Source organism: Gopherus evgoodei, chromosome 7 (genome assembly GCF_007399415.2).
Source record: "Gopherus evgoodei ecotype Sinaloan lineage chromosome 7, rGopEvg1_v1.p, whole genome shotgun sequence".
Classification (NCBI taxonomy): domain Eukaryota; kingdom Metazoa; phylum Chordata; order Testudines; family Testudinidae; genus Gopherus; species Gopherus evgoodei.
The window spans coordinates 97,189,032-97,210,810 of record NC_044328.1 but is presented as its reverse complement, the minus strand read 5'-3'; the positions used below and the strand labels follow the sequence as shown (position 1 = coordinate 97,210,810).

General features: G+C 60.9%; 2 protein-coding genes across 3 annotated transcripts; one reads left to right on the top strand and one right to left on the bottom strand.

The window, feature by feature from the left end:
- The first annotated feature begins 863 nt into the window (after window positions 1–863).
- On the top strand, window positions 864–8,853 carry LOC115655230. Its single transcript, XM_030570477.1, has 14 exons — window positions 864–902; window positions 1,997–2,206; window positions 2,731–3,304; window positions 3,804–3,898; window positions 4,120–4,275; window positions 4,713–4,869; window positions 5,204–5,240; window positions 5,483–5,625; window positions 5,996–6,099; window positions 6,245–6,320; window positions 7,595–7,683; window positions 7,905–8,036; window positions 8,184–8,254; window positions 8,419–8,853. The coding sequence occupies exons 1-14, from the start codon at window positions 864–866 to the stop codon at window positions 8,642–8,644; spliced, it is 2,109 nt and encodes a 702-aa protein (XP_030426337.1). The 3' UTR covers window positions 8,645–8,853.
- A 75-nt stretch (window positions 8,854–8,928) lies between these two features.
- Window positions 8,929–21,485, bottom strand: B3GAT3 (beta-1,3-glucuronyltransferase 3). Of its 2 annotated transcripts, XM_030569195.1 has the most exons (7): window positions 21,321–21,485; window positions 18,957–19,133; window positions 18,745–18,842; window positions 17,887–18,064; window positions 16,619–16,949; window positions 9,899–10,189; window positions 8,929–9,634 (listed from the first exon to the last, which is right to left on the bottom strand). In XM_030569195.1, exons 3-7 carry the CDS (start codon window positions 18,824–18,826, stop codon window positions 9,536–9,538), a joined length of 981 nt encoding a protein of 326 aa, XP_030425055.1. In that variant the 5' UTR covers window positions 18,827–18,842; window positions 18,957–19,133; window positions 21,321–21,485; the 3' UTR covers window positions 8,929–9,535. The 2 variants fall into 2 exon arrangements, with proteins under 2 accessions (XP_030425055.1, XP_030425054.1); XM_030569194.1 differs by lacking the exon at window positions 18,957–19,133 and having other exon boundaries at window positions 21,321–21,484.
- Window positions 21,486–21,779: the final 294 nt, after the last annotated feature.

Sequence of the window (21,779 nt, the reverse complement as noted above, 5' to 3'; positions counted from 1 at the left end):
AGATGTGTGGCGGGGGAGAGGGAGGGGGGTGGGGCCGCAGCGACCAAGGGGCAGTGAGCTGGGGAGAGCGGGCAGGGCAGCGCCAAGGCCCTTGGGATCAGTTTGAGAAGATGTTACCAAGCTGATCAAGTGCGAGGCACGGCCGAACCCCCAGAACTGTGTTGGGAGTACAGCCCCCCCAGATGGGGTCCCATGCTCCGTGTGGGTCTCTGTGTCCCTGCCATGTATGGTGGCTCCATGGCACCAGAGTGAGCGTGGATGTCTCTGTCTCTCCAGGGGCGGAGGCAGCTTCTCCCCTTCACCTTTGTGTCAGGGTCCAGATGTTGGGGGAATAGCTCGCCTGACTCCCTGTCCCTGCCCCGCCAGCTGCACTGCCCCAGGCTCTGACCAGGCTTCCATCTCCCCTGCATGGGCACAGTGCTGGGCTGGGGATTGGGGGGAGCACTAGATCGGGCAGGGGTCCAGGCGCTCAATCTGAGTAATTGAACAAAAAGAAGATGAACAGTGACCTGATCTAAGAACCACACTGGGAACAGACCTGGGGTGACAGTCTTGCAGATGAAGGCCTAACACGAGAAATAGCTAGACAAATTCAGAGTGGAAATACGGTGTAAATGTTCCCAGCAAGGGGCACAGCCCGTTCGATGGGGAGTTGCCATTGCTGGCCAGTTTTCTAACTCCAGGGGCTGTTTTTCTAGCAGATCTGCCTTGGTTCAGCCAGGATTTCATGCAGGGAGATTCTCTGGAATGTGTCACACAGGAGGTCAGACTAGATGAGCACTGTGGTCCCCTCTGGCTTTAGAACCGAGGCATCTGTGGGCTTGGCAGGCCCAGGAAGTGCTGGGCCTAGTTCAAAGCCGACTATGTCTCCAGTGAACATCATGGCTCAGGCAGGGCAGCGGGTGGGGCGCGCTCGCAGGGACCAGGGCAGCTGGGGTGCGGCAGGTTCTCCCAGGGGATACGTGTCACACAGGACAGATTGCAGCGATGGACACATGGCTCCTGCCTGGTAACGTCTAAATTTCCCAGCACTGGGGAGACTCCAGCTTTGCAGCCCAGGTCCTGCCTACTGCAGACTCTCCATGCAGGGAATACCCCCACTAGTCAGGGTGAGGTTACATGTTTAGAACTTACCCTGGTCCCAGCCCTTCCCAAAAAGGAACCAAGTGCCTAGGGCATGAGCACAGGAGCCTGTGGCACTAATTACTCCGGGGCAGTGACGGGGCAGGAGTTGCCTGGCGCCACGGGCTCAGGGTGCCAACGTTCCCAGCTCAGTTATCCTGCCCAGGTCACCATCCTCAGAGGTCACCAGGGCTGGGGACTCAGTGACACCCCTTCACACCCAGACCTAGAAATGCGCCTGGGGCTGTGACGTCGATGAGCCAGGCACAGCAGAGTTGGAGTCAAGGTCACGGCTCAGCTCAAAGTCAGGGCTAAGGTTTCTCTGTCTCTGCCTTCTGGGCCCCCATCCCCTGTGTTGTCTGCCAGGGCTCTCTGGTGCTTGGGTCTCTGTGTCATGCTGGAGGAGGAGGGGGCCCTGGCAATCCCAGGTGCCCTGTGGGACCCTGATCTGCAGTGTTATCATTTGTTCTGGAGCAGGGCAGGGAGATGTGGGGCAAGCGGAGTGCAGCCTCCCCCCCCCCCGGAGTTGTGGGGTTGCACTGAAGGGAGGGGAGTCGGGCCCAGTTCTGTAGCCCTGCTGGGCTCCCCCGCCTTCCCTTCTCCACAGGGAGCTGCTCCCGCAAGACACAGGGATGGGAGACGACCTTTTGGCCCACAGATGAGACTGGCAGCCAGGACTCCTAGGTTCATTCCTAACTGGGATAGGACTGGTGTCTAGTGGTTAGAGCAGGGGTGCTGAGAGCCAGGACTCATGGGTTCTATTCCTGTCCAACTGCACGAGCTGGTGGGCAGGTCCCTTCCCCACCCTGCGATGTGCATTGCCCCACATGTGTTTGTCTGTGTCTGCCCTCCCAGCCCCCCCGCTCTCACACAGGATATTGGGCTGGGAAGGCGCGCGGCGAAGGCACCTGTTTTCCGTTTGTTCGTTCGCTCGCGCTGGGAGATAAGCAGGCGTCGGAGCCGCCGTGCTGACAGGAAGCGGGAGGGGGGGTCTCTGCGGGACCAGCACGATGTGCCACAACGCTGCATTGAGCCCTCTGCAAACAGCCAGGGACCCGGGCGGGCGTCAGCCGAGAGTCTGTGGGTACTGTGGGGGGAGGGGGAAAGCCTGGACTCATGGGTTCTATCCCCGTCGCCAGGAGTGACTGGGGTCTATGATTAGAATGGGGCAGGGGAGTTACTGGGAGCCCGGACTCCAGGGTTTCATCCTCAGCTCTGGGAGGGGAGTAGAGTCTAGTGGGTTAGAGCTGGAGCGGCAGGACAGAGCACTGTAATGGAAACATAAGACCGGGATTCTATTCCTGGCTCAGCTATTGGCTGGCTGGGTGACCCTGAGCAAGGCACTTCACTGCTCTTTGCCTCAGTTTCCCCCTGTAAAATGGGGACAATGATGGCTGGGTTCTCTTCCCAGCTCTGGGAAAGGAATGGGGTCTAATGGTTAAAGCAGGACAGTTGGAAGCCAGGACTCCTGGGTTCTATTCCCAGCTCCAGAAGAGCTGTGTGTCCAGCTGGCTAAAGCAGGATGGGAGGCTCAGAGTCAGGACCCCTTCGCGTAGAACCTGCTCTGTGGGGGTGTGTTGTCCCTTAATTTCTCTGGGTCTCTTTCAGCTCCGTATGGGACTCGACACCACAGAGATGGAGCCTGAGATGAGCACCTATGGCCCCTTCTATCTCCCTTGCAGCATGGAGGCTGGGGACCCTGTCAGCATGCAGGGGCCGTATGCTGCCCTGGGCCAGCCCTGCTGGGGCCCTGAGGGGAACCAAGGCCAGCTGCCCAGGGCAGCGGGGGGCCCCTATGGGCTTTGGCCCCAGAGGAAAGAGCCAGCCCACCGCAGGCTGGACCCCTTTGCCCAAGCCTTCCCCAACCTGCCTTTTGGGAAGCCATGGGCGCTGGGGACTCAGGCATCCAGAAGCCAGGGCTGCAGCCTGCAGGAGATAATGGCCCAGCCGCCTCCTATTGCCCCACAGGAGGGATACCCCCCTGGCAGCCCTCTGCTGCTGCAACTCCCTGGAGACCAGATGGAGGGGTCAGGGCCTCCTCTGTCCTACTGCAGCCTCCCAGAGAGGCAGGGGCAGGGCGGAGATGGATACGGGCAGCAGCGCAAGGAGCCCCCGCTTTCGTGTCTATACCAAGAGAACCAGTCTGCTAGCTACAGCCCTCCAGAAGGCTACCCGGGTCCTGGTGAGTGACGGGGGGGAAAAGGAGGGTGGCTACGGGTGCCCTCAGGGGATGGTGGGCCAAGAATGGGGAGGCCAGCTGAGGGGGACTCCAGTTTTGGGAAGGTTATGGAACTAGGGGATGCTCTCAGGCGCTGTAGTGCAGGGAAGAGACAACTTCAGGGGGTAGGCTGTGGTATCCAGAGGGGGAAGCATGAAGCGAGAGCTCCAGATTGGAGAGTTATGGGGTTGGGAGGCACCACTGGGATGTGTGGGTCCAGGAGGATGCCGGGCTATGGACAGAGGCAGATACATGCCTGTGGGGGGTGGAAGGGGGATGCCTGGTTCCGTGTGGGTTATGGGGCAGAAGGGGGAACTCATCGCAGGGGGGTTATGGGGCCAACCCTGAGGGTTACAGGATATACTAAGGAGGGCCCCCAGCTTTGTGGGGAGGCTGCTGGGATGGGAGCGGGGAACTCTGGCTCTTTGCTGTCACAGCCTAACCTCCTCTCCCTGTGTGTCAGCTCCCCCGGGGCTTGCAGGCCCTGAGACGTATGCTGGGCTCCTGGGCCCTCCTGACTGGCCTCCTGATGCCGCCCCCAGCCTCTGCTGCTACCAGGTGGGTTGGCATGAGGAGGGTGGTGGGGAAATGGGCAGTGCTCAGTCCCAGGAGCGTGCTGTCGAGTAGGAGAGGGGGGTGGGGAGATTCCCCCAAGAGTAATGGCAAGGGCAGTGGAGTCTAATGGTTAGAGCGGGGCTGGTGCTGAGAGCCAGGACTCCGGGGTTCTCTCCCTGGCTGTGGGTTCTGACTCCCTGCACTGAGCCCATCATCCCCTGCAGGACACTGAGCGCTACTGCAAGGGGCTGGAGTTTCTCCCTGCTGGTTTTGCCCCATGGCCAGGGGTCTCCCCTGGGGAGCCGGGTTCAGAGGTCACTGCTGCCAGGCTGGGTCATGAGCAGAGTCCCCCACCGGCAGGCCGCACTGCCACCCCCCAGGTGAGAGTGGGATGCTGGGGCTGGGGGAGTGGGGCCTGCCCTACCTGAACTCTCAGGGCAGCACGGGTGGGGCAATGGAGTCATAGAAGCTCCCCCACCCCCAGGGAGCCCTCCCACCCCACAATACCCAGCCACTTGTCCCCATCACAGTCCACAACCTTGCACCCAGCTGGGCTCCTGATCACTCAGTGGAGGAGAGGGAGGCCTGAGGACACTGGGGAGGGGGATAGCCAGGGAAGGAGGGGTTATGGGGATGTCTTGATGGTTAGCTGGGTGTTTCCCATCATGGGGGGGTGGGAGGAGTTGCTAGAGTCCTGCCCCGCCAGCCCAGACCCAGCAGGGGTGCCAGCACTGGGGAAGCCACGATGCCCCATTCCCCTCATTGCCCCCCCCCATGGGATAGGCCCCTGCAGCCTCTGACCCCCTTTCCTCCCCAGGTTTCTGGGAGCTCCCTGGCCTCCAGTTATCGAGGCACTCCTTATTGGAGTCGGATGCACTGGGCCAGGGGCCCCCTGCACTACACACCACCCCCTATGCTCAACCCGCTGCGCCGAGGCACAGGGCTGTTTGCTGAGCTGGGTGCCTCGCTGGGTGGTAAGTGCCCATCTTGGCCACCTTCCAACGCAGGCTGGGGGGCTTGCTTGGTCGCTTGAGAGCCAGCACTCCTGGGTTCTACTCCCACATGTGGCTGAGTGTGACCAAGGGTGCAAGGGAGGGTCTCTCCCTCCACTGAGCCACATGAACTGGGTCCCTGGGTGTGGTGGTGGTGTGGAGTCCATGAAGGTTTCTTGGGTGGGTACAGAGCCACATGGAGGGGGTCCTGCAGGGCCCTGGAAGATGGGGAGGGGGTTGGGAGTTCTGTCTCAGGGCAAGCTCGGGAACTGTGTCTGTGCTAAGGGCCTTCACTGCTGGACTCTCCCCTCCACAGGTGGCAGGCCCGACCCCCTCCAGCACCTGGACACCCCGTAAGTCCTGTCTTTTGGAGTGGAGGGAAACTAGGCTACAGCCCCTTAGGCAGGTGTGGCAAAGGGGACGGGCCCCAGGGAGGGAACTTTGGGCCAGGAAATCTCCTGGCAGAGGGAGGAATCTACAGGCTTGGGGTGGCTGGGGAGCATGAGTGTGGGGGAATGGCTGGTCTGGGAGGGGCAGTAGCAGGGTGGGCATATGCCTGCAGCTGAGGCTCCCTCACCTGATCCTTCCCTCGCAGACAGATAAATGTGGGCCCTGCATTCCAGCCGGCACTGCCAGCTCTGCAGGACCCACACCTGGCTGAGCTGGACCCCCCAAAGGCTGAACTGGCTTGGAGGCCCTGGCCAGGGCTGGAGCAGGATGCAGAGACCCAGTGCCAAGGTGAGGGGTAGCACTGGGGATTATCAGGGGGAGGAGCTGGGGCACCCACAGGCAGGGGCAGGGAGAGGTGGGGCAAGCCCATATGTCCCTTACAGTAGTGGGAGGGGAGGAGCAGCAGGACAAGCCATCCCCCAGTGGCTCAGTCTGCATGGTCCAGTCAGTCCCCACCCTCTTGGGGGAAGTGGAGGGGTCCCACGGGGGGGAGGAGTCCCAAGGCCCATCTGATGGCTGCTCTCTGAGTGCAGTGTGGGGAGTGGAGGGTCCTATGGGGTGGGGGTTCCCAGGGACCATCGATTGCTGCTGTCTGGGTGCAGTGAGGGGAGTGGAGGGATCCCACTGGGCCCAGCTGATGGCTGCTCTCTGGTTGCAGTGGAGACACTGCTGGACGTGGCTTGCTCCAGTGCCCTCCCCGGGGGAGGCACCAACCAGGAGCTGGCACTGCACTGCCTGTGCCAGGCTGGCGGGAATGTCATGGTAAGAGCCCACCCTCACCCTTTGGCCTGGCCCTTGGTAAGTAGCAGCGTCTGACCCGAGGCCAGGATGGTTCTGGCAGGGGAGCCCCCTGGGGAGGAAAAGGGTCTGGGGCAGCTTCCCCATCTCAGCTTTACTCCCCCCTCAGGTTGCCTTGGAAACTCTGTTGCTGCAAACCCCCGTGTGGCCCAAATGTCACCCTCTGGCCAGTTACCATTACACAGGTAAGGGGGGGGGCAAGTGGCATGGCCAGGGTAGCTAGCAGAGGCTGGGGCCAGTGGGGGCAGGGCCAGGGGAAGAAGGGGAACAGGGGTAGCAGCAGCTGGGCAGGAAAGGATGGAAGAGGAGTGGGGGCAGGATTGGGAGCCGTGGCAGGATGAGGGGGTAGGGCTGTGAGGTACAAGAGGACGGGGGTGGGGCTGTGAGGGGGTAGGGCTGTGGGGGACAGGAGGATGGGGTTGGGGCTGTGAGGGGGTAGGGCTGTGGGGTACAAGAGGATGGGGGCAGGGCTGTGAGGGGGTAGGGCTGTGGGGTACAAGAAGATGGGGGCAGGACTGTGAGGGGGTAGGGCTGTGGGGGACAAGAGGTTGGGGGCTGGGCTGTGAGGGACAGGAGGTTGGGGCCGGGGCTGTGATGGGGTGGGGTGGTGGTGGAACAATTTGCATAGTGGGGGTGCTGAGAGCCAGGGCCAGTGCAACCATTTAGGCGACCTAGGCGGTCGCCTAGGGCACTGGGATTGGGGGGGGCGCCATTTTCTTTGGCAGCGACCCCGGCGGCCGGATCTTCGGCCGCCCCGGTCACCGCCAGCATTTAGGTGGAGGGAGCTGGGGCAGGGGAGCACGGGGAGGGTCGCCTGCAGCAAGTAAGGGCGGGGTAGCACGTAGGGAAACTCCCTGCCCCAGCTCACCCCTGCCCCGTCTCCTCCCTGAGCACGCCGTGGCTGCTTCACTTCTCCCACCTCCCAGGCTTGCGGCGTTTAAGCTGATTGGCGCCGCAAGCCTGGGAGGCGGGAGAAGTGAAGCAGCCATGGCGTGCTTGGGGAGGAGGCGGGGCAGGGGTGAGCTGGGGCGAGGGGATGCCTCAAGGAGGAGGGTGGGGGGTGGGGAGCTGCCGCAAGGGGGGCACCTCAGGGCGGAGGGGGGCAGCTGCCGCAGGGGGGTGTGTGCCTCAGACGGGGAACAGTGGGGGAGCCTTTTGCCTAGGAAGTTTTGCCTAGGGCACGAAACGTCCTTGCACCGGCCCTGCTGAGAGCCATTGAAGCAAACGCTAAACCCTGTATATGATGGAAACCACTTCAAGCCAGCCGCACCCCCGTTCCAGCCCCTGGGGTTGTGAGCAGGAGGGAGGGGGGACAGGAACATAGGGTGGGGTAGGGTCTATGCAGGGGGTGGGATGGGGCCAGGCTGTGGCGGGGAGGGGAGGAGAGGGAAGGAGGGTGTGGAAGAGTTATGAGGGGTGTGGGGCAGGATAATGTCTCAGGTTCCTCTCCCTCTCCCAGGCAGTGATGTGTGGAGTGCCCACGAGCGCCGCCTCTTCTCCAAAGCCTTCGCCCTGCACAGGAAGGACTTTGCCCAGATCCAACGTGCGGTGAGAGCAGCACTAGCCCCCTCCCCGCCCCTCACTTCCAACCACCTTCTGCGGGGAATGGAATCCTGGCTACTCCAGCCCTGGCCTCTTCCAGCAGGGGGCACTGTAGGAGTGGGGTGGGAGCGCTGGCTGCAGGGGAATGGATTTCCGGCTACTCCAGGCCTGGCCTCTCCCAGCAGGGCTGGGGGATGCTGGCTGATTGAATTCTCCCTGCCCCCTAGGTGCCCTCTAAGCGGCTGGCCCAGTGTGTGGAGTTCTATTATCTACACAAGAGCCGGCTGCGGCGCAGTCACAAACGAAGTGGTGCCGGGTCAGAGACGGGCGCCATCGTGGGCAGGGCTGGCCCCGGGCAGGTATGAGAGACCTCAGGGACAGGGATGGGGGGAGCCCCTGCCCAGACAAGGAAGCAGCGGTGTCTGTAGTCCTTCTGGGGGCGGAGGGGAGGGAAGAGTCTGTGATGAGGTCTGTGATGTCCCCCTCTTTCTCTCTCTCTCTCTCAGCCCCCACCTACCCCAGAGCTTCCTCAGGACTCGCCCCCCAGCTCCAGCTTCCCCTGCAAACGTTGCGGCAAGTAAGTGGCTTTAACTCTTCGGGCTCCACGCCCACCAGAGTGGGGGGCAGGCTCCAAGTGGGAGTGTCCCCCAGGCCTCCTGCTTGCTGGGGGAGAAGCAGCTCGGAGGCTGAAGTGCCCCCCCAGATGCCTTACTAACCCCTCCACCCCCACTCTGTCCCCAGGACGTTCTACAAGATCAAGAGCAGAAATGCCCACATGAAGATCCATCGGCAGCAGGATGACTGGGGTGGGCAGGGGGGGATGCTGGGACCTGGCACTCTCCCTGCCCCTCATGCAGGGTGCCCTCCCTGGCCCAACACAGAGCCAGCCGAGCCCGTTGCTGAGGCCCTGGCCTGCCCTGGGCTGGGGCTGCTCTATGGGAGGGACATGGAGCAGCTCTTCATGTGATTGGGGGCAGGACCCCTCCCTTGGCCTGGCATGGAGAGCCCCACCTTCCAAGAGTTTGCCCCACTGGGGGCCAAGGGGATGTGGTCTCCCCATGGGGAGCACAAGGTTACAGGAGCCCCCTGCCATGAGGGCAGGACCTGCCCCTACAAGAGACTCCATCCAGGCTCAGCCTGGCCCCTGCACTTCCCCCTATGCCTGGGCAGCTCTGACGCTGCCTGTAGGGCATAACCCCTGGGGCATGTGGGGCAGGGGAAGCGGGCTGAGCGGCAGAGAGATAGCAGGGGTAGTGGAGGGTAGGCGCTTTATTGAGGATATAACATGCTTATTGCTGTAACAGCCACCACGTTCATGCAACAGCCACGCACACAACATGGACACACAGGGCTCCCTGGAGCTGGGGAGGGGATCCCAGTGGGGTGGGTGGGGGGAGGAACATTGTGTCACTCTCTCTCACAGCTCCATCGCCTTTAGGAGCCCTGCCCAGCAGGGCAGGACCAGAGCCGCCATCCTGGGGCACCATGCAGAGGGGCTAGATCTGCACACTGAGCTGCTGGGCAGATGGAACGGGTCCTGGAGGCGCTCACTGGAAACAAATCCTGGAGCAGCGGCCTCTCTGCGGGCAGGGTCTGACTTCCAGGCAGCAGGAACTGAGGATGTTGGGCTGCAGGGGGCTCCCTCAGCAGGGAGCAGCAGCACTGGAGATGCTGGGATAGAGGCTGCTCTGCCAGTGGGGTGGGGGCTGGGGGCACAGCCCCTGCATGTAGCAATAAATAAAGCAGTCTGGGGCGTTCAGTCCCCAAGTCCATTGCTCTGGCAGCAGCCCTGATCCTGTTCTGGGCTCTGGGCCAGCTCCCCACACGGGCCTCCATGTACCGGTTCTCCAGGTGCCACTCACACCTCGATGCTTGGGTCAGAGCCCAGGCCTTGCTTCTGCAGCAGCTCCTCCTGCTTCATTTTGGGCTTCTCCGACCGTGTGTGCCAGACCAGAACCTGCAATGGAGAAGTGCAGGACAGAGTTGGGGTCCAGAGAGATCCCCCCTAGACCATGACCCTCCCCCAACCAGCATCCCCAGCCAGTCAGCGCAGCTGGGGAACTGAAGACAGCTGGGACCATCCTGCTTAGAGGCAAAATTTCATATTCCCCACTCCCAGCACCCAGGAGTCCTGATCCCCTGCCCTAACCCACTTGATCCACTGCACTCCCAGCACCACGGATAAAACCCAGGAGTCCTGGCTCCCAGTCCCCCTCCTCACCTTGGTGCAGTTGTCAGCTCGAGGCTCCAGTTCTTCGATGGAGACCAATGACTGCAGCAGGCTGCTCTCCAGGTAGCCACGCTCAGCCAGCATGTCGAACCGGGCCTCGCGATTGGCCAGCAGCAGCTGCAGAGCAATAGCGAAGCCGGCCATGTCCATGGGGAAGGGCCGGTTGGGCTTCCAGGCTGTGTAGAAGCCCACCACCCTGCCCTTCTCCACCAGAGGGCGCTCGAAGCGCAGGCCACCCACGAGCCCCACGGGCCAAACCGAGACACGCTTGGTGGAGCGGATCTGTGGGGGAGAGAGAGGGGTGTCAGCAGCAGAAAGAGACCTCCACTTTGGGGAGGCAAGACAAATGCCTCCCTCTTCCCCCAACCCCAATCTCCCACCCCCTGCCTTCATTGCCCTGCCGCCCACTCCCTTCCCGTCACCCCACCCTCTGCTGCCCACTCCCTTCCCTGTCACCCCAGCCCCTGCCTCCAGTGCCCTGCCACCCACTCCCTTCCCTGTCACTCCATCCCCTGCCGCCCACTCCCTTCCCGTCACCCCAGCCCCTGCCTCCATCACCCTGCCGCCCACCCCTTCCCGTCACCCCAGCCCCTGCCGCCCACTCCCTTCCCTGTCACTTCAGCCCCTGCCGCCCACTCCCTTCCCGTCACCCCAGCCCCTGCCTCCAGTGCCCTGCCACCCACTCCCTTCCCCGTCACTCCATCCCCTGCCGCCCACTCCCTTCCCGTCACCCCAGCCCCTGCCTCCATCACCCTGCCGCCCACTCCCTTCCCGTCACCCCAGCCCCTGCCGCCCACTCCCTTCCCTGTCACTTCAGCCCCTGCCGCCCACTCCCTTCCCATCACCCCAGCCCCTGCCTCCAGTGCCCTGCCACCCACTCCCTTCCCCGTCACTCCATCCCCTGCCGCCCACTCCCTTCCCGTCACCCCAGCCCCTGCCTCCATCACCCTGCCGCCCACTCCCTTCCCGTCACCCCAGCCCCTGCCGCCCACTCCCTTCCCTGTCACTTCAGCCCCTGCCTCCAGTGCCCTGCCACCCACTCCCTTCCGTCACCCCAGCCCTGCCGCCCACTCCCTTCCCGTCACCCCAGCCCCTGCCTCCAGTGCCCTGCCATCCATTCCCTTCCCGTCACCCCACCCTCTGCTGCCCACTCCCTTCCCTGTCACCCCAGCCCCTGCCTCCAGCGCCCTGCCGCCCACTCCCTTCCCCGTCACCCCACCCCCCCTGCTACCCACTCCCTTCCCTGTCACCTCAGCCCCTGCCTCCAGTGCCCTGCCACCCACTCCCTTCCCGTCACCCCACCCTCTGCCCCTTCCCTGTCACCCCAGCCCCTGCCTCCAGCGCCCTGCCGCCCACTCCCTTCCCCATCACCCCACCCCCCCTGCCGCCCACTCCCTTCCTGTCACCCCAGCCCCTGCCTCCAGCACCCTGCTGCCCACTCCCTGTCACCCCACCCCGTCGCCCACTCCCTTCCCCGTCACCCCAACCCCCCTGCCACCCACTCCCTTCCCGTCACCCCAGCCCCGGCCTCCAGTGCCCTGCCATCCACTCCCTTCCCGTCACCCCACCCTCTGCTGCCCACTCCCTTCCCTGTCACCCCAGCCCCTGCCTCCAGTGCCCTGCCACCCACTCCCTTCCCGTCACCCCACCCTCTGCTGCCCACTCCCTTCCCTGTCACCCCAGCCCCTGCCTCCAGCGCCCTGCCGCCCACTCCCTTCCCCATCACCCCACCCCCCCTGCCGCCCACTCCCTTCCCGTCACCCCAGCCCCTGCCTCCAGCACCCTGCTGCCCACTCCGTCACCCCACCCCATCGCCCACTCCCTTCCCGTCACTCCAGCCCCTGCCTCCAGTGCCCTGCCGCCCACTCCCTTCCCCGTCACCCCAACCCCCCTGCCACCCACTCCCTTCCCTGTCACCCCAGCCCCTGCCTCCAGTGCCCTGCCGCCCACTCCCTTCCCTGTCACCCCAGCCCCTGCCTCCAGTGCCCTGCCACCCACTCCCTTCCCCGTCACCCCAGCCCCTGCCTCCAGCACCCTGTCACCCCACTCCCTTCCCTGTCACCCCACCCCTGCCTCCAGCATGCTGCTGCCCTCCCCAGCATCCAGCACCCTGCGGCCCACTCCCTTCTCCAACACTCTACCCCCGTGCCTCCAGCACTCTGCCGCCCACTCCCTTCCCCATCACCCCACCCCCATGCCTCCAGCACCCTGCCGCCTCCCCCATCACCCCACCCTCTGCCTCCAGCGCCCTGCTGTGACAAAGTGGGGATTTTTTGAAATATTTTTATGCCATGTCAAGTGTCTCCATTTCTCCTGTACGGTGCATTGTTACCCAGCGCGTGTGTGTGCAGGGGACGACGACACTGCTCTTGGGGCAGGCTGGAGACAGAGGTGAGGGTGTCGCCTGTCTGGGTCTCAATCCCCTTACTAGTGGAACACCTCAAAAGACACCAGACAAATCCAGTTGTCTGGACATTGCTCCCTAGCAATCAATGACCCAGAAAGCTATAGACTTCCCCGCCCCTCAGCAGAGGGGCTGAGCAATATTCCCCCAGGTTGAGATCCAAGGACCGGAGAGATGTGAGCAGGGGTGGAGGGGCAAGAATGGGTGGCTGGAGGCAGCTGGGGCTCGCACCTGGAGTCTGACAGAGATCAGACGGAGGGTCAGTGAGAGCTCACTACAGCTTGGCTGGGCCCTGGGCTAACCAGACTGGACTGTGCTTTAAAGTCTGTTCTCTGTGCTACCCTAAGGACTCCCTGTGGTGTGTTCCAGAGGACTAATAAACCCAAGTGTTTTGACATCACTGTGTGAGTGTCACTGCCAGCTTGGCAAGGTGCATTAATCCCTGGGGAGTGTACCAGTCTCCACTGGGGGTCCGTCTCAGTTGGACTCGCTGAATGGAGCTCACAGGGTGAGACAGGTGTGCTGGAAGCCTAGAGGTCCAGTTTCATGAGGCGGTGAAGCCATGTGTCTTATACGGCCTCCAGAGGGTCTGACACACTGAAGGGGCTCCTGCTGGAGACTCTTCCCAAACTGGGACTGTATCACCGATCTTGTGGATCCATGAGAGGTGGTGGCAGAGGTGGGATGCTGAATGCACCGGTTGCATTTTGTAATAAATGACTTGCAGCAGTAAAACAAGGATAGTTAAAGGAAACAGCAAAAAAAATGGTCTGTAACCAGCTCCCTAAGACAGGCAACGCAAACGTGTGCAGGCAAAGAGGGTTAAGCATTGGGAAGATCAACAAGGTGCAGCTGCACGGCTGGAGAAGGATGACCGGTCCGAGAAGCAGGATCCATATCCAAGCAGGGTTCCAAGAGGGTGTGAGAGTAGCAACAGGGCATCCTTGAGACCCGGCTCCCCATACAGCAGTGGTCTTCGCGACCTGGTTCCCCATTGATAGATCTGAAGTGGTGGGATTTGGCACTGAGAGTGAAGGTGCTAGTAGATCGTTCCCTCTCGGCTTCCAAGGAGAAAGAACAGCGAAAGAACCCAGAGAAGGAGTGAAAGCAGGAACCAGATATGGAGAAGAAGAGGGACAAGTGGGGAAAGATGCTGATTCCACAGGGAACGTAGATCCCAAATCGTTGCCCCAGTTTACAGAGTGGGGATACTGATGCCTGTTTCACTGCCTTTGAAAAGGCTTGTGATTTGAACCAGGTTGACCCTGCAGACTGGCTCCGCTGTTTCATCCCTTACTCAGGCCCACCTCTATAGAGGCGTTCAGCCACATGGATGGAGCTGACCCTGGGGACTATGAACAGTTCAGAAAGGCTCTACGGCTTACGTTTGAATTGACATCTGGAGCTTACAGAGAGGTTTCAGGGTGCGCAAAAGACCCAGGGTGTGACCTACATGGAAACCACCACCTTGATGGGAGAATATCTCCACAAGTGGGGTAAGAGTGAGGGGGCAAAACATGAGAGGATTGGTTTAACGTGGGTGGGTTGGAGGAACTCTATGAGATCTGTCCTCACAAGCTTAAAATGTGGCTAGTGCACAGGGAACTGAAAGATCTACATAGCACAGATCAGTTGGCCAATGAGTTTGTGGACACTAGGTCTGGGTATGAAGAGAGACCCAAAGGGAACTGGGATAAGCATGGGTCCTGGGAAAGTGAACCAGAGGAGGCACTCCAGGAGCGAGACTCGGGTAAACCCACGCGGGCAGGTTTCTTTCTAGGGACCTCCGAGATGTGAGATGTAATATCTGTAGGAAAACAGGACAGAAGTGGGCACTATGGCAAAGGCTTGATGAAATAAGGTTTGCTGCTTCACTCTGCCCAACCAAGAAGGCTGCATTGTAGCTCAGGCTCTGAGTGTGAGTCACACAGCTAGCTCCTTGGGGGCACTGGGGGTGGTGAAAGATGGGCTCCTGATCCAGGCACTGTACACATGTCCTGTGGTACTCTGCTGGGCTCAGACTCATGGGATCCCCAGTGAGAGCAGAAGATGCTGGTTACTGGGAAGATGTTCCTGGGGTAGAGAGAATCTGGGACAGAGAGCCCTTGTCAGAGCAAGTGGTACAACCCATTGCATGCTGAAAGGCTGTGTCAGCTGGGTTAAGGTTTCTTTTGTCTGGCTCTGTGCAGACCCAGGAGGGCTCGGGGTGGCTGGTCTCCAGGATATCAGCTCTGACATCCTTTTGGGGACTGACTGTATCACCTTAAGACAAAATTCCACCCGTTTCTGTACCAGCCCAGGATTTGACCCACCCGAGCCGCCAGGCTCAGACTGGAGGTGTCTATTAAAATGCAAATAGCTTGTTTGGCAGGGAGCAGGAGGGTTTTTCCCCCTTGCTTGCAACATAAAGGAATGGCTGTTAGCTCAGGACACCTTTCAGTCTGTAACCATACAGCCAGATCTGAATGGGGCAGGAGAACGGCCTCAGCCAGCTGCACACGGGAGATGTGAGTCACACTGGCTCAGGCAAAACTTCCCTGACGTCTGATGCTGTGACCAAGGGAGCAAGCTCCCGGCCTGCTCTCGCTGGGAAAGTAGAGGCAGAGCCGAGCCCTGTGGTATCTGAAACCCCAGCTGAGTGTGGGCAGACACAGGCAGGGCAGGGGGATGGCCAAACAGGTTTGCCCTGGCCAGGGGGAGAGAAGCCCCAGTGAAGAGGCTACTTCTGGTAACAGACACCTGATCAGATGGTGGCCCTGACCACATGCATTCTCTTAGCCAAGAGAGCCTGAATCACGGCCCACCAGGAGCAGGGGATGAGAGGATTGTCCTGGGGGTGAAGGCAACAGACTGACCCCAAGTGGGGAGATGGGCTCCCTGCATCACACAGCGCTGGGGTTAAGACACACCAGTGTGAAGGAGCCCCTGCATGCCTGCCTCACCAGACTGTGGGACACCACAGCCTCAGGGATATGGCTGGGCAAAGACCAAATGATCCAGGAGTTACTTCCTACCCCAATCTAGGGTAAGGACACCCCCAGCTGCAGCCAAGCTGACACTTGGAGGACCAGGCTCATCCCTCCTCACTCCCCAGCCAATGAGGCGGTTGAGGGAGTGGCTGGACCCCAGCCCAGTTTCAAACTCAAGGTTTTGGGGTACAAAAGAGCATGGGGCTGCACCCTGCTGGTGCCATCTAACAGACCAGACCTAAGGGAGGATGGGAAAGTGCTCAGAACGGCGTATTCAAACTATAAGTTAGACTGAATGGCAACTGTGCTATAAGAATCTGGAGAGTGCCGGGTGGGACAGCTACTAAGGAGAAAGAGAAGATGCTGTAGTATCTCTGGATAACATTTGTGGGTTCGAACTTCCCCAGGTGACTGGTTTAAGTGACCCTGCTCAGCTTGGTCTCAAAGAGGGAAGAGATGTAACAAAGTGGGAATTTTTGGTAATATTTTTATGAAGCTTATGTGTGCCTCAGTTTCCCCTATATGCTACATTGTTACCCAGTGGTGGTGTGGGAAGGGGGGCGGGGCAGGACTGTTTGGTCTTGGGGCTGGCTACGAGACAGAGCTGTGGGTGTCACCTAACTGTCTGGGCCTTAATCCCCATAGAAGTGAAGCCTGTAAAAAAGACAATGGCAAATCCAATTGCCTGGACATTGATACCTGGCAACCAAGTGGCCCAGAAAACTATAGACTTCCCTGCCTCCCAACATGGGGGCTGATCTCAGATCCAGACTGAAGAGATGTGAGAGGAGGGAGAAGAGCAGGAGTCAACCGAGGAGTCTGAGGAATCAGACTGAGGGTCAGAGACAGCTTGAACCAAGGGGCTCATTATAGCTTGGCTGGGCTCTGGGCTAACCAGATTGGACTATGCTTTGATGTGTGTTCTCTGCGCTAACCTAAGGACTCCCTGTGGTGTGTTCCGGAGGACTAACACTGGGAGTGTCACTGAAGTGCTTGGCGAGCTGCATTGATCCCTGGGGAATGTACCAGTCTCCATTGGGGTGTCTCAGTTGGACTCGCTGAACGAAGCTCATGGTGTGAAGCAGAAATGCTGGAGGCCTTGAGGAACAGGTTCAGGAGGCAGTGAAGCTGTCTGGGGGGCTGGCACACTGAAGGGGTTCCTCCTAGAGACTGTTCCAGAGCTGGGCCCATAGCACCGATCACGTGGATCTGACACACCTGCTGCCCCCACTTCCACAGCACCCACAGCCTGCCTCCAGTGACCTGCCCCCACCACCCCCATTACACCTACGCTGTCCCAGTGCCCCACTCCTTCCCCCTGAAGCACACAGCACCCACCTCATCGAAGAGGTGCAGGCTGTATGTGTTGTCATCGTCGGCGAAGTAGACCACACCCTCCTCACTGAGCTCCCGGTTCTCCCGCAGCCACTGCAGGGCCAGGTTACGCTGCTCCACGCCACGGGGCTTCAGCCAGTTGGGGTCACTCTCCTTGAGCTTCTGCTCCTTGGGCGTCTCCGTGTGCAGATGGGTGAAGCGCAGGCCGCTCTGGGCCAGCAGCTCCGACACCAGCTGGGTCTTCACTGGGGAGTCCTCTACCACGATCCAGTGAAAGTTCTTCACGTGCAGGAAGGTCTGTGACATGCGCACCAGCTCAGCCTTCTGCACCAGCCTGCGAGAGAGGAGAAACAAGAGAGATGCACCAGCTCAGCTTGGGGGGGGGAAACAATAGAGAAATGCACCAACTCAGCCTTGGGAGGAGGGGGAAACAATAGAGATGTGGCAGCTCAGCCTGCGGGGAAGGAGGAAACAATAGAGGAACGTACCAATGGGGAGAAGCCAGAGAGAAGCACATCAGCTGGAGAAGGTGGTGGTGGGAGAGAAACCAGGAACATGCAGCAGCCTTCAGGGAAAGGGGTGGTGATGAGGCAGACTGGGGTGGGCAAGGGGGAGCACGCAGTGGAGTTAGACTGTTCCTCCCAATGGAGATGAAGCAGTCGGGTTGCAAAGAGCACCTCTTGGGTATCGAAATATCCATTTCTGGAGTTGCCAGTGCTTGGCATTAGAGAAATCTCAGCTCCTCCGGTGCAAATGGGTTTAATACCAGCTCCATCTTCTGGAGGGATATTCTTCCCCTCAGCCATGTCTTACCCCAGCAAGGCAACAGTAACTGTGGGTGTGGAAACCCACACTCATGATCTCATCTGATGAGGATGGGAGGAGGCACGCCAGTTAGATCCTGGGAAATATGGCTTAGTAGCTTCTGCAGAGGTTGCTTCCCTGGGTGCTTGGAAGTGACTGGAGTGTTTCCATAAACACTGACTGGTGCTGGACAGGGGGAGCAGGGCCCCTTTCAGCCCCCTGACTGCTAACACTGCAGCAGAGCCTGCTGGCGGGTTTCATGGGAGCCACAGGCCCTAACCTGCTACCTGCAGGCGCCTGCTCTCCTTGCTGCTGGGTTTCAGGCTGCTGAATCCAGCCCTGGAGTAATTTCTGTTCCTAGCACATGGAAACTCTTCCCATCCCCAGCAGAGCCTCCCATCTCCCCAAGCCCAGCCTATTCCCAGCAAGCTAAGCCCCTTCCAGCTCCCCCCAGCAGGAGCTCCCACCTGGCATAGGTGGGTGTGATGGCGTAGATGATAGGCAGTGCCTGTCCCTCCAGCTCTGGGCCCTTTCCTCGCACCTGCAGCCGCTTCACCTCACTCAGCAACTGGGAGATCTTCTTGTCCTTGCCATGCATGAGGTCGCTGGCTGATCTCAGGTGCTGGGAGCAGTCGCAGGGCTGCCCTGGAGCCAGGCAGAAGAGGAGGCAGACAGGTCAGAGAAGGGAGACCCTCTAGGTCACAGCTAGCCCACCCCCCCAGGGGAAGACTGCCTGGTCCCCAGAGTGTTCCGTGCCTGACTTGAAATCCGCTGAGTAACGGTGTGCCCAGCCCTTCCTCATCTCCCTACCGGGGAGCAGTGGGGCTCCCAGATAGACCCATTCCCATCAGGGAGCTGCGTGGCTCCCAGCCTCTCCCCTGGGGACGATTCCCCAGCTGGATCCAGCCCTGGTCAGTGAGCAACCAGGCTCCCATCCCTTCTCCCAAACCAGCATGGTCCCTCCTAACCCACTCTCTGACCCTCGAGTACTCCTGTGATTCCCCGAGATTCCTCAGACAGGGTCAGTGCTCTTCCCTCCAGCCCAATCCCTCATTCCGCACCTCTTTACACAGATGCCCAGTGGAGCTGGGGCAGGGGCTAGCATCCAGTAGGACAGGGGCTGGCACTGGTACCCAGACAGGCTCCCCTTTCTGTCTGGCTGTCTCACTAGGGGGAGAGAGGATGTTCAGGGGCCGGTGACTGCAGGCACTGTGCTCTGGTGGGGATCGAGAACAGCTCCTGGCCCAACAGCGCTGTCCAGACCCACGAACCTGCTCTGAGTTCAGCCCCAGAACCGCAGCTGCTGCGCTCAGCCCAGCACTCACCCAGCTGCAGCAACGCGTACATGAGCCCAATCACCGACACTAGGAAGTAAACGACAAACACATTCTTCAGCTTCACCTTCATGGTGCCACTCTGGCCCCTGGGGAGATGGGGAGGGAGTGGCTGGTTATGGGGGTATCCTGCTGCAGCACCCCCCCTCCCCAAACTGCTATTGTGAGCACATCCAGGACATGCTGGGAACATGGACACACACCTCTAGCACCGCAGTCGCCATCTCTGTACCATGGCCACCCTGGACCTCCTGCACCACCACCACTGGGAGTGTCTCCAGGCGAGGCTTACCATGTCTCTTGGTAGCCCCTGGCACGACTGGGCTCTCTGCAGAGACCCAGGTGTGACTGATGCTGTCAGGAGTGTGGGGCCCATGTCCCTGGAGAATTCAAGATGACAATGGCCACTCCATTGCCCAGACATTTGGTACCGAGCAACTAAGGACCATGAATCCCCCCCCCCCACCCCCCGCAGGAAGCTAGCCATGCTTGCGGGGGAACAGGAACATAGGACTGAGGAGGGGCCAGGTGGATGGAAGCTGGAGACTCTCCTGAACTGAGACAAAAGAGGGGTCCAAATAAGGCTGTGGCCTGGCCAGGAGCCTTCAATTCAGGCTGGGCAATGCAGCAGGAAGTGGATAAGGATTTGGAGCCACGTAAATCTCAGCCCCACCATGGCCACTGTGCCCACTGGAGGAAAAGGGGGACATGGCACCATCCCTGGGGAAATCACACCCCAGGAATGGGGGGGAGGATGGGGGATGTGCCACCATCCCTGGGGATGGGGAGAGCATGACACCATCCGCAGGGAGATTGTGCCACAGGGATGAGGAGGGAAATGTGGCATTGTACCTGGGAGATTGCGCCACAGGGATGGGAGGGACGTGGCACCATCCCTGGGGAGATGACACCACGGGGATGTGGTGGGGGGATATGGCACCATCCCTGGGGAGATTGCGTCACAAGGATGTGGGGGAGGGACATGGCACTGTCCCTGGGGAGATCACGCCACGGGGATGGAGTGGACAGGGGTGTGATGGAGTGGGAATTTTCTGTAATATTTTGTATGAATAGTATGTGCATGCCTCAGTTTCCCATGCATGCTGCATTAAGTAGGTGCTGGGAAAAGGTTGTTTACTCTCTGCAGAGACCCAGGTGTGACTGATGCTGTCAGGAGCGTGGGGCCCATGTCATCTTGAACTCTCCAGGGACAATGGCCACTCCATTGCCCAGACATTTGGTACCGAGCAACTAAGGACCATGAATTCCGCCCCCCCCCCCTGCAGGAAGCTAGCCATGCTTGCGGGGGAACAGGAACATAGGACTGAGGAGGGGCCAGGTGGATAGAAGCTGGAGACTCTCCTGAACTGAGACAAAAGAGGGGTCCGAATAAGGCTGTGGCCTGGCCAAGATGGACCATGCGGTAACTTTCTGTTCTCTGTGCTAAGCTAAGGACTAACAAAGCCTTCTATTTTACAGTGCTGGCTGAGTGTCCCCGCAGATGTCTGAGGTGGGGCATTGCTCCCTAAGATTGTACAAGTCTCCTTCAGGAGGTCCATCCCAGTTGGACTGGCTGAATGGAGCTCATGGTGTGAAGCAAGGTGCTGATGGACCAGAGATCCAGCCTAGGAGGTGGTGAAGCCAAATGGCTTATCCTGGAAGAAGAGCTGGGTCTGGCATGCTGCAGGGGTTTTCTCACAGCGGCAGTTCCAAAGCTTGGGCCACAGAATCAGACCTGTGGATCCAGGCCAGGAGGTTGTGGCCCCATCCCTGGGAAGATTGCACGATGGGACAGGGAGGCAGAGATGTGGCACTGTCCCCGGGAGATGGCACCATGGAGACATGTCGGGTTGGACATGGGATATGGCAATGTCCCGAGATCACACCACGGGGAGGGGAGCAGGGGACACAGCACTGTCCTGGGGAGATCGCAGCATGGGGAGGGGGAGCAGAGGACACGGCACTGTCTCAGTGAGATCGCACCAGGAGTATGGGGAGAGGGTGGCAGGGGACACGGCACTGTCCCGGGGAGATCGCAGCACGGGGATGGGGGGGAGGCAGGGGACAGGGCACTGTCCCGGGGAGATCGCAGCACGGGGGTGTGGGGGGGGGGGTGGCAGGGGACAGGGCACTGTCCCGGGGAGATCGCAGCACGGGGATGGGGGGGAGGCAGGGGACAGGGCACTGTCCCGGGAGATCGCAGCACGGGGGTGTGGGGGGAGGCAGGGGACAGGGCACTGTCCCGGGGAGATCGCAGCACGGGGATGGGGGGGAGGCAGGGGACAGGGCACTGTCCCGGGGAGATCGCAGCACGGGGGTGTGGGGGGAGGCAGGGGACAGGGCACTGTCCCGGGGAGATCGCAGCACGGGGATGGGGGGGGAGGCAGGGGACAGGGCACTGTCCCGGGGAGATCGCAGCACGGGGATGGGGGGGAGGCAGGGGACAGGGCTCTGTTTCAGGGAGATGGCAGCACTGAAGCAGGAACGTCCCATCGTTGCTATGGAGACCGCGCCGCGGGGGACGGCACGTGCTGCCGTTGGCACGCAGATCGCGGCTGGTTACTCACCGCGCCGGCCCCGGGGGGTGGGGAGCGGGTCACCAGAGGGTCTCAGCACCCTGCAGCCTCCTCCGCACCCGGCACCGGCACTTCCGGCCCGGCCCCTTCTCTGCTCCGGGTCACACTCAGCACCAGGCCACCCAGGCCTCTAATCCTCCGCCCCCTGCAACTCACTTCCGGTCCGAGCCCTTCGGCAGCTCCCCCACTTCCGGCCCCTATGGCAGGAGCCCGGACTCCTGGGTTCTAAGTCCCGGCCCCACGTGCCTCTCCCCGAGTGGATCGGGCCCCACGCGGGAGGGGGACAGGCACCGCCCAGCCAGCGAGAATGGCCGGCGGCTCTGGCCTTTGCCAGCCCCGAAGCAGTGACAGAAGGGTCCTGACCTGCTAATCCCAGGGGTACCCAGAGCCAGAATGATAGCGGGGGGGACAGGCACCAGCTGGGGTGGTAGGGGGAGGAAGGGTCTCTGA

Bases quoted from the DNA above. Each gene is read 5' to 3' on its own strand.
- LOC115655230 (XM_030570477.1), top strand. From the start codon at position 864: ATGTCTCCAGTGAACATCATGGCTCAGGCAGGGCAGCGG. The intron at 2,207-2,730 runs GTACTGTGGGGG...GGTCTCTTTCAG, and splicing joins CGTCAGCCGAGAGTCTGTGG to CTCCGTATGGGACTCGACAC. The intron at 8,037-8,183 runs GTATGAGAGACC...TCTCTCTCTCAG, and splicing joins GCAGGGCTGGCCCCGGGCAG to CCCCCACCTACCCCAGAGCT.
- B3GAT3 (XM_030569195.1), bottom strand. From the start codon at position 18,826: ATGAAGGTGAAGCTGAAGAATGTGTTTGTCGTTTACTTCCTAGTGTCG. The intron at 18,065-18,744 runs GTGAGTGCTGGG...GCCTGGCTCCAG, and splicing joins GTACGCGTTGCTGCAGCTGG to GGCAGCCCTGCGACTGCTCC. The intron at 9,635-9,898 runs GTGAGGAGGGGG...TCTCCATTGCAG, and splicing joins GAGCTGACAACTGCACCAAG to GTTCTGGTCTGGCACACACG.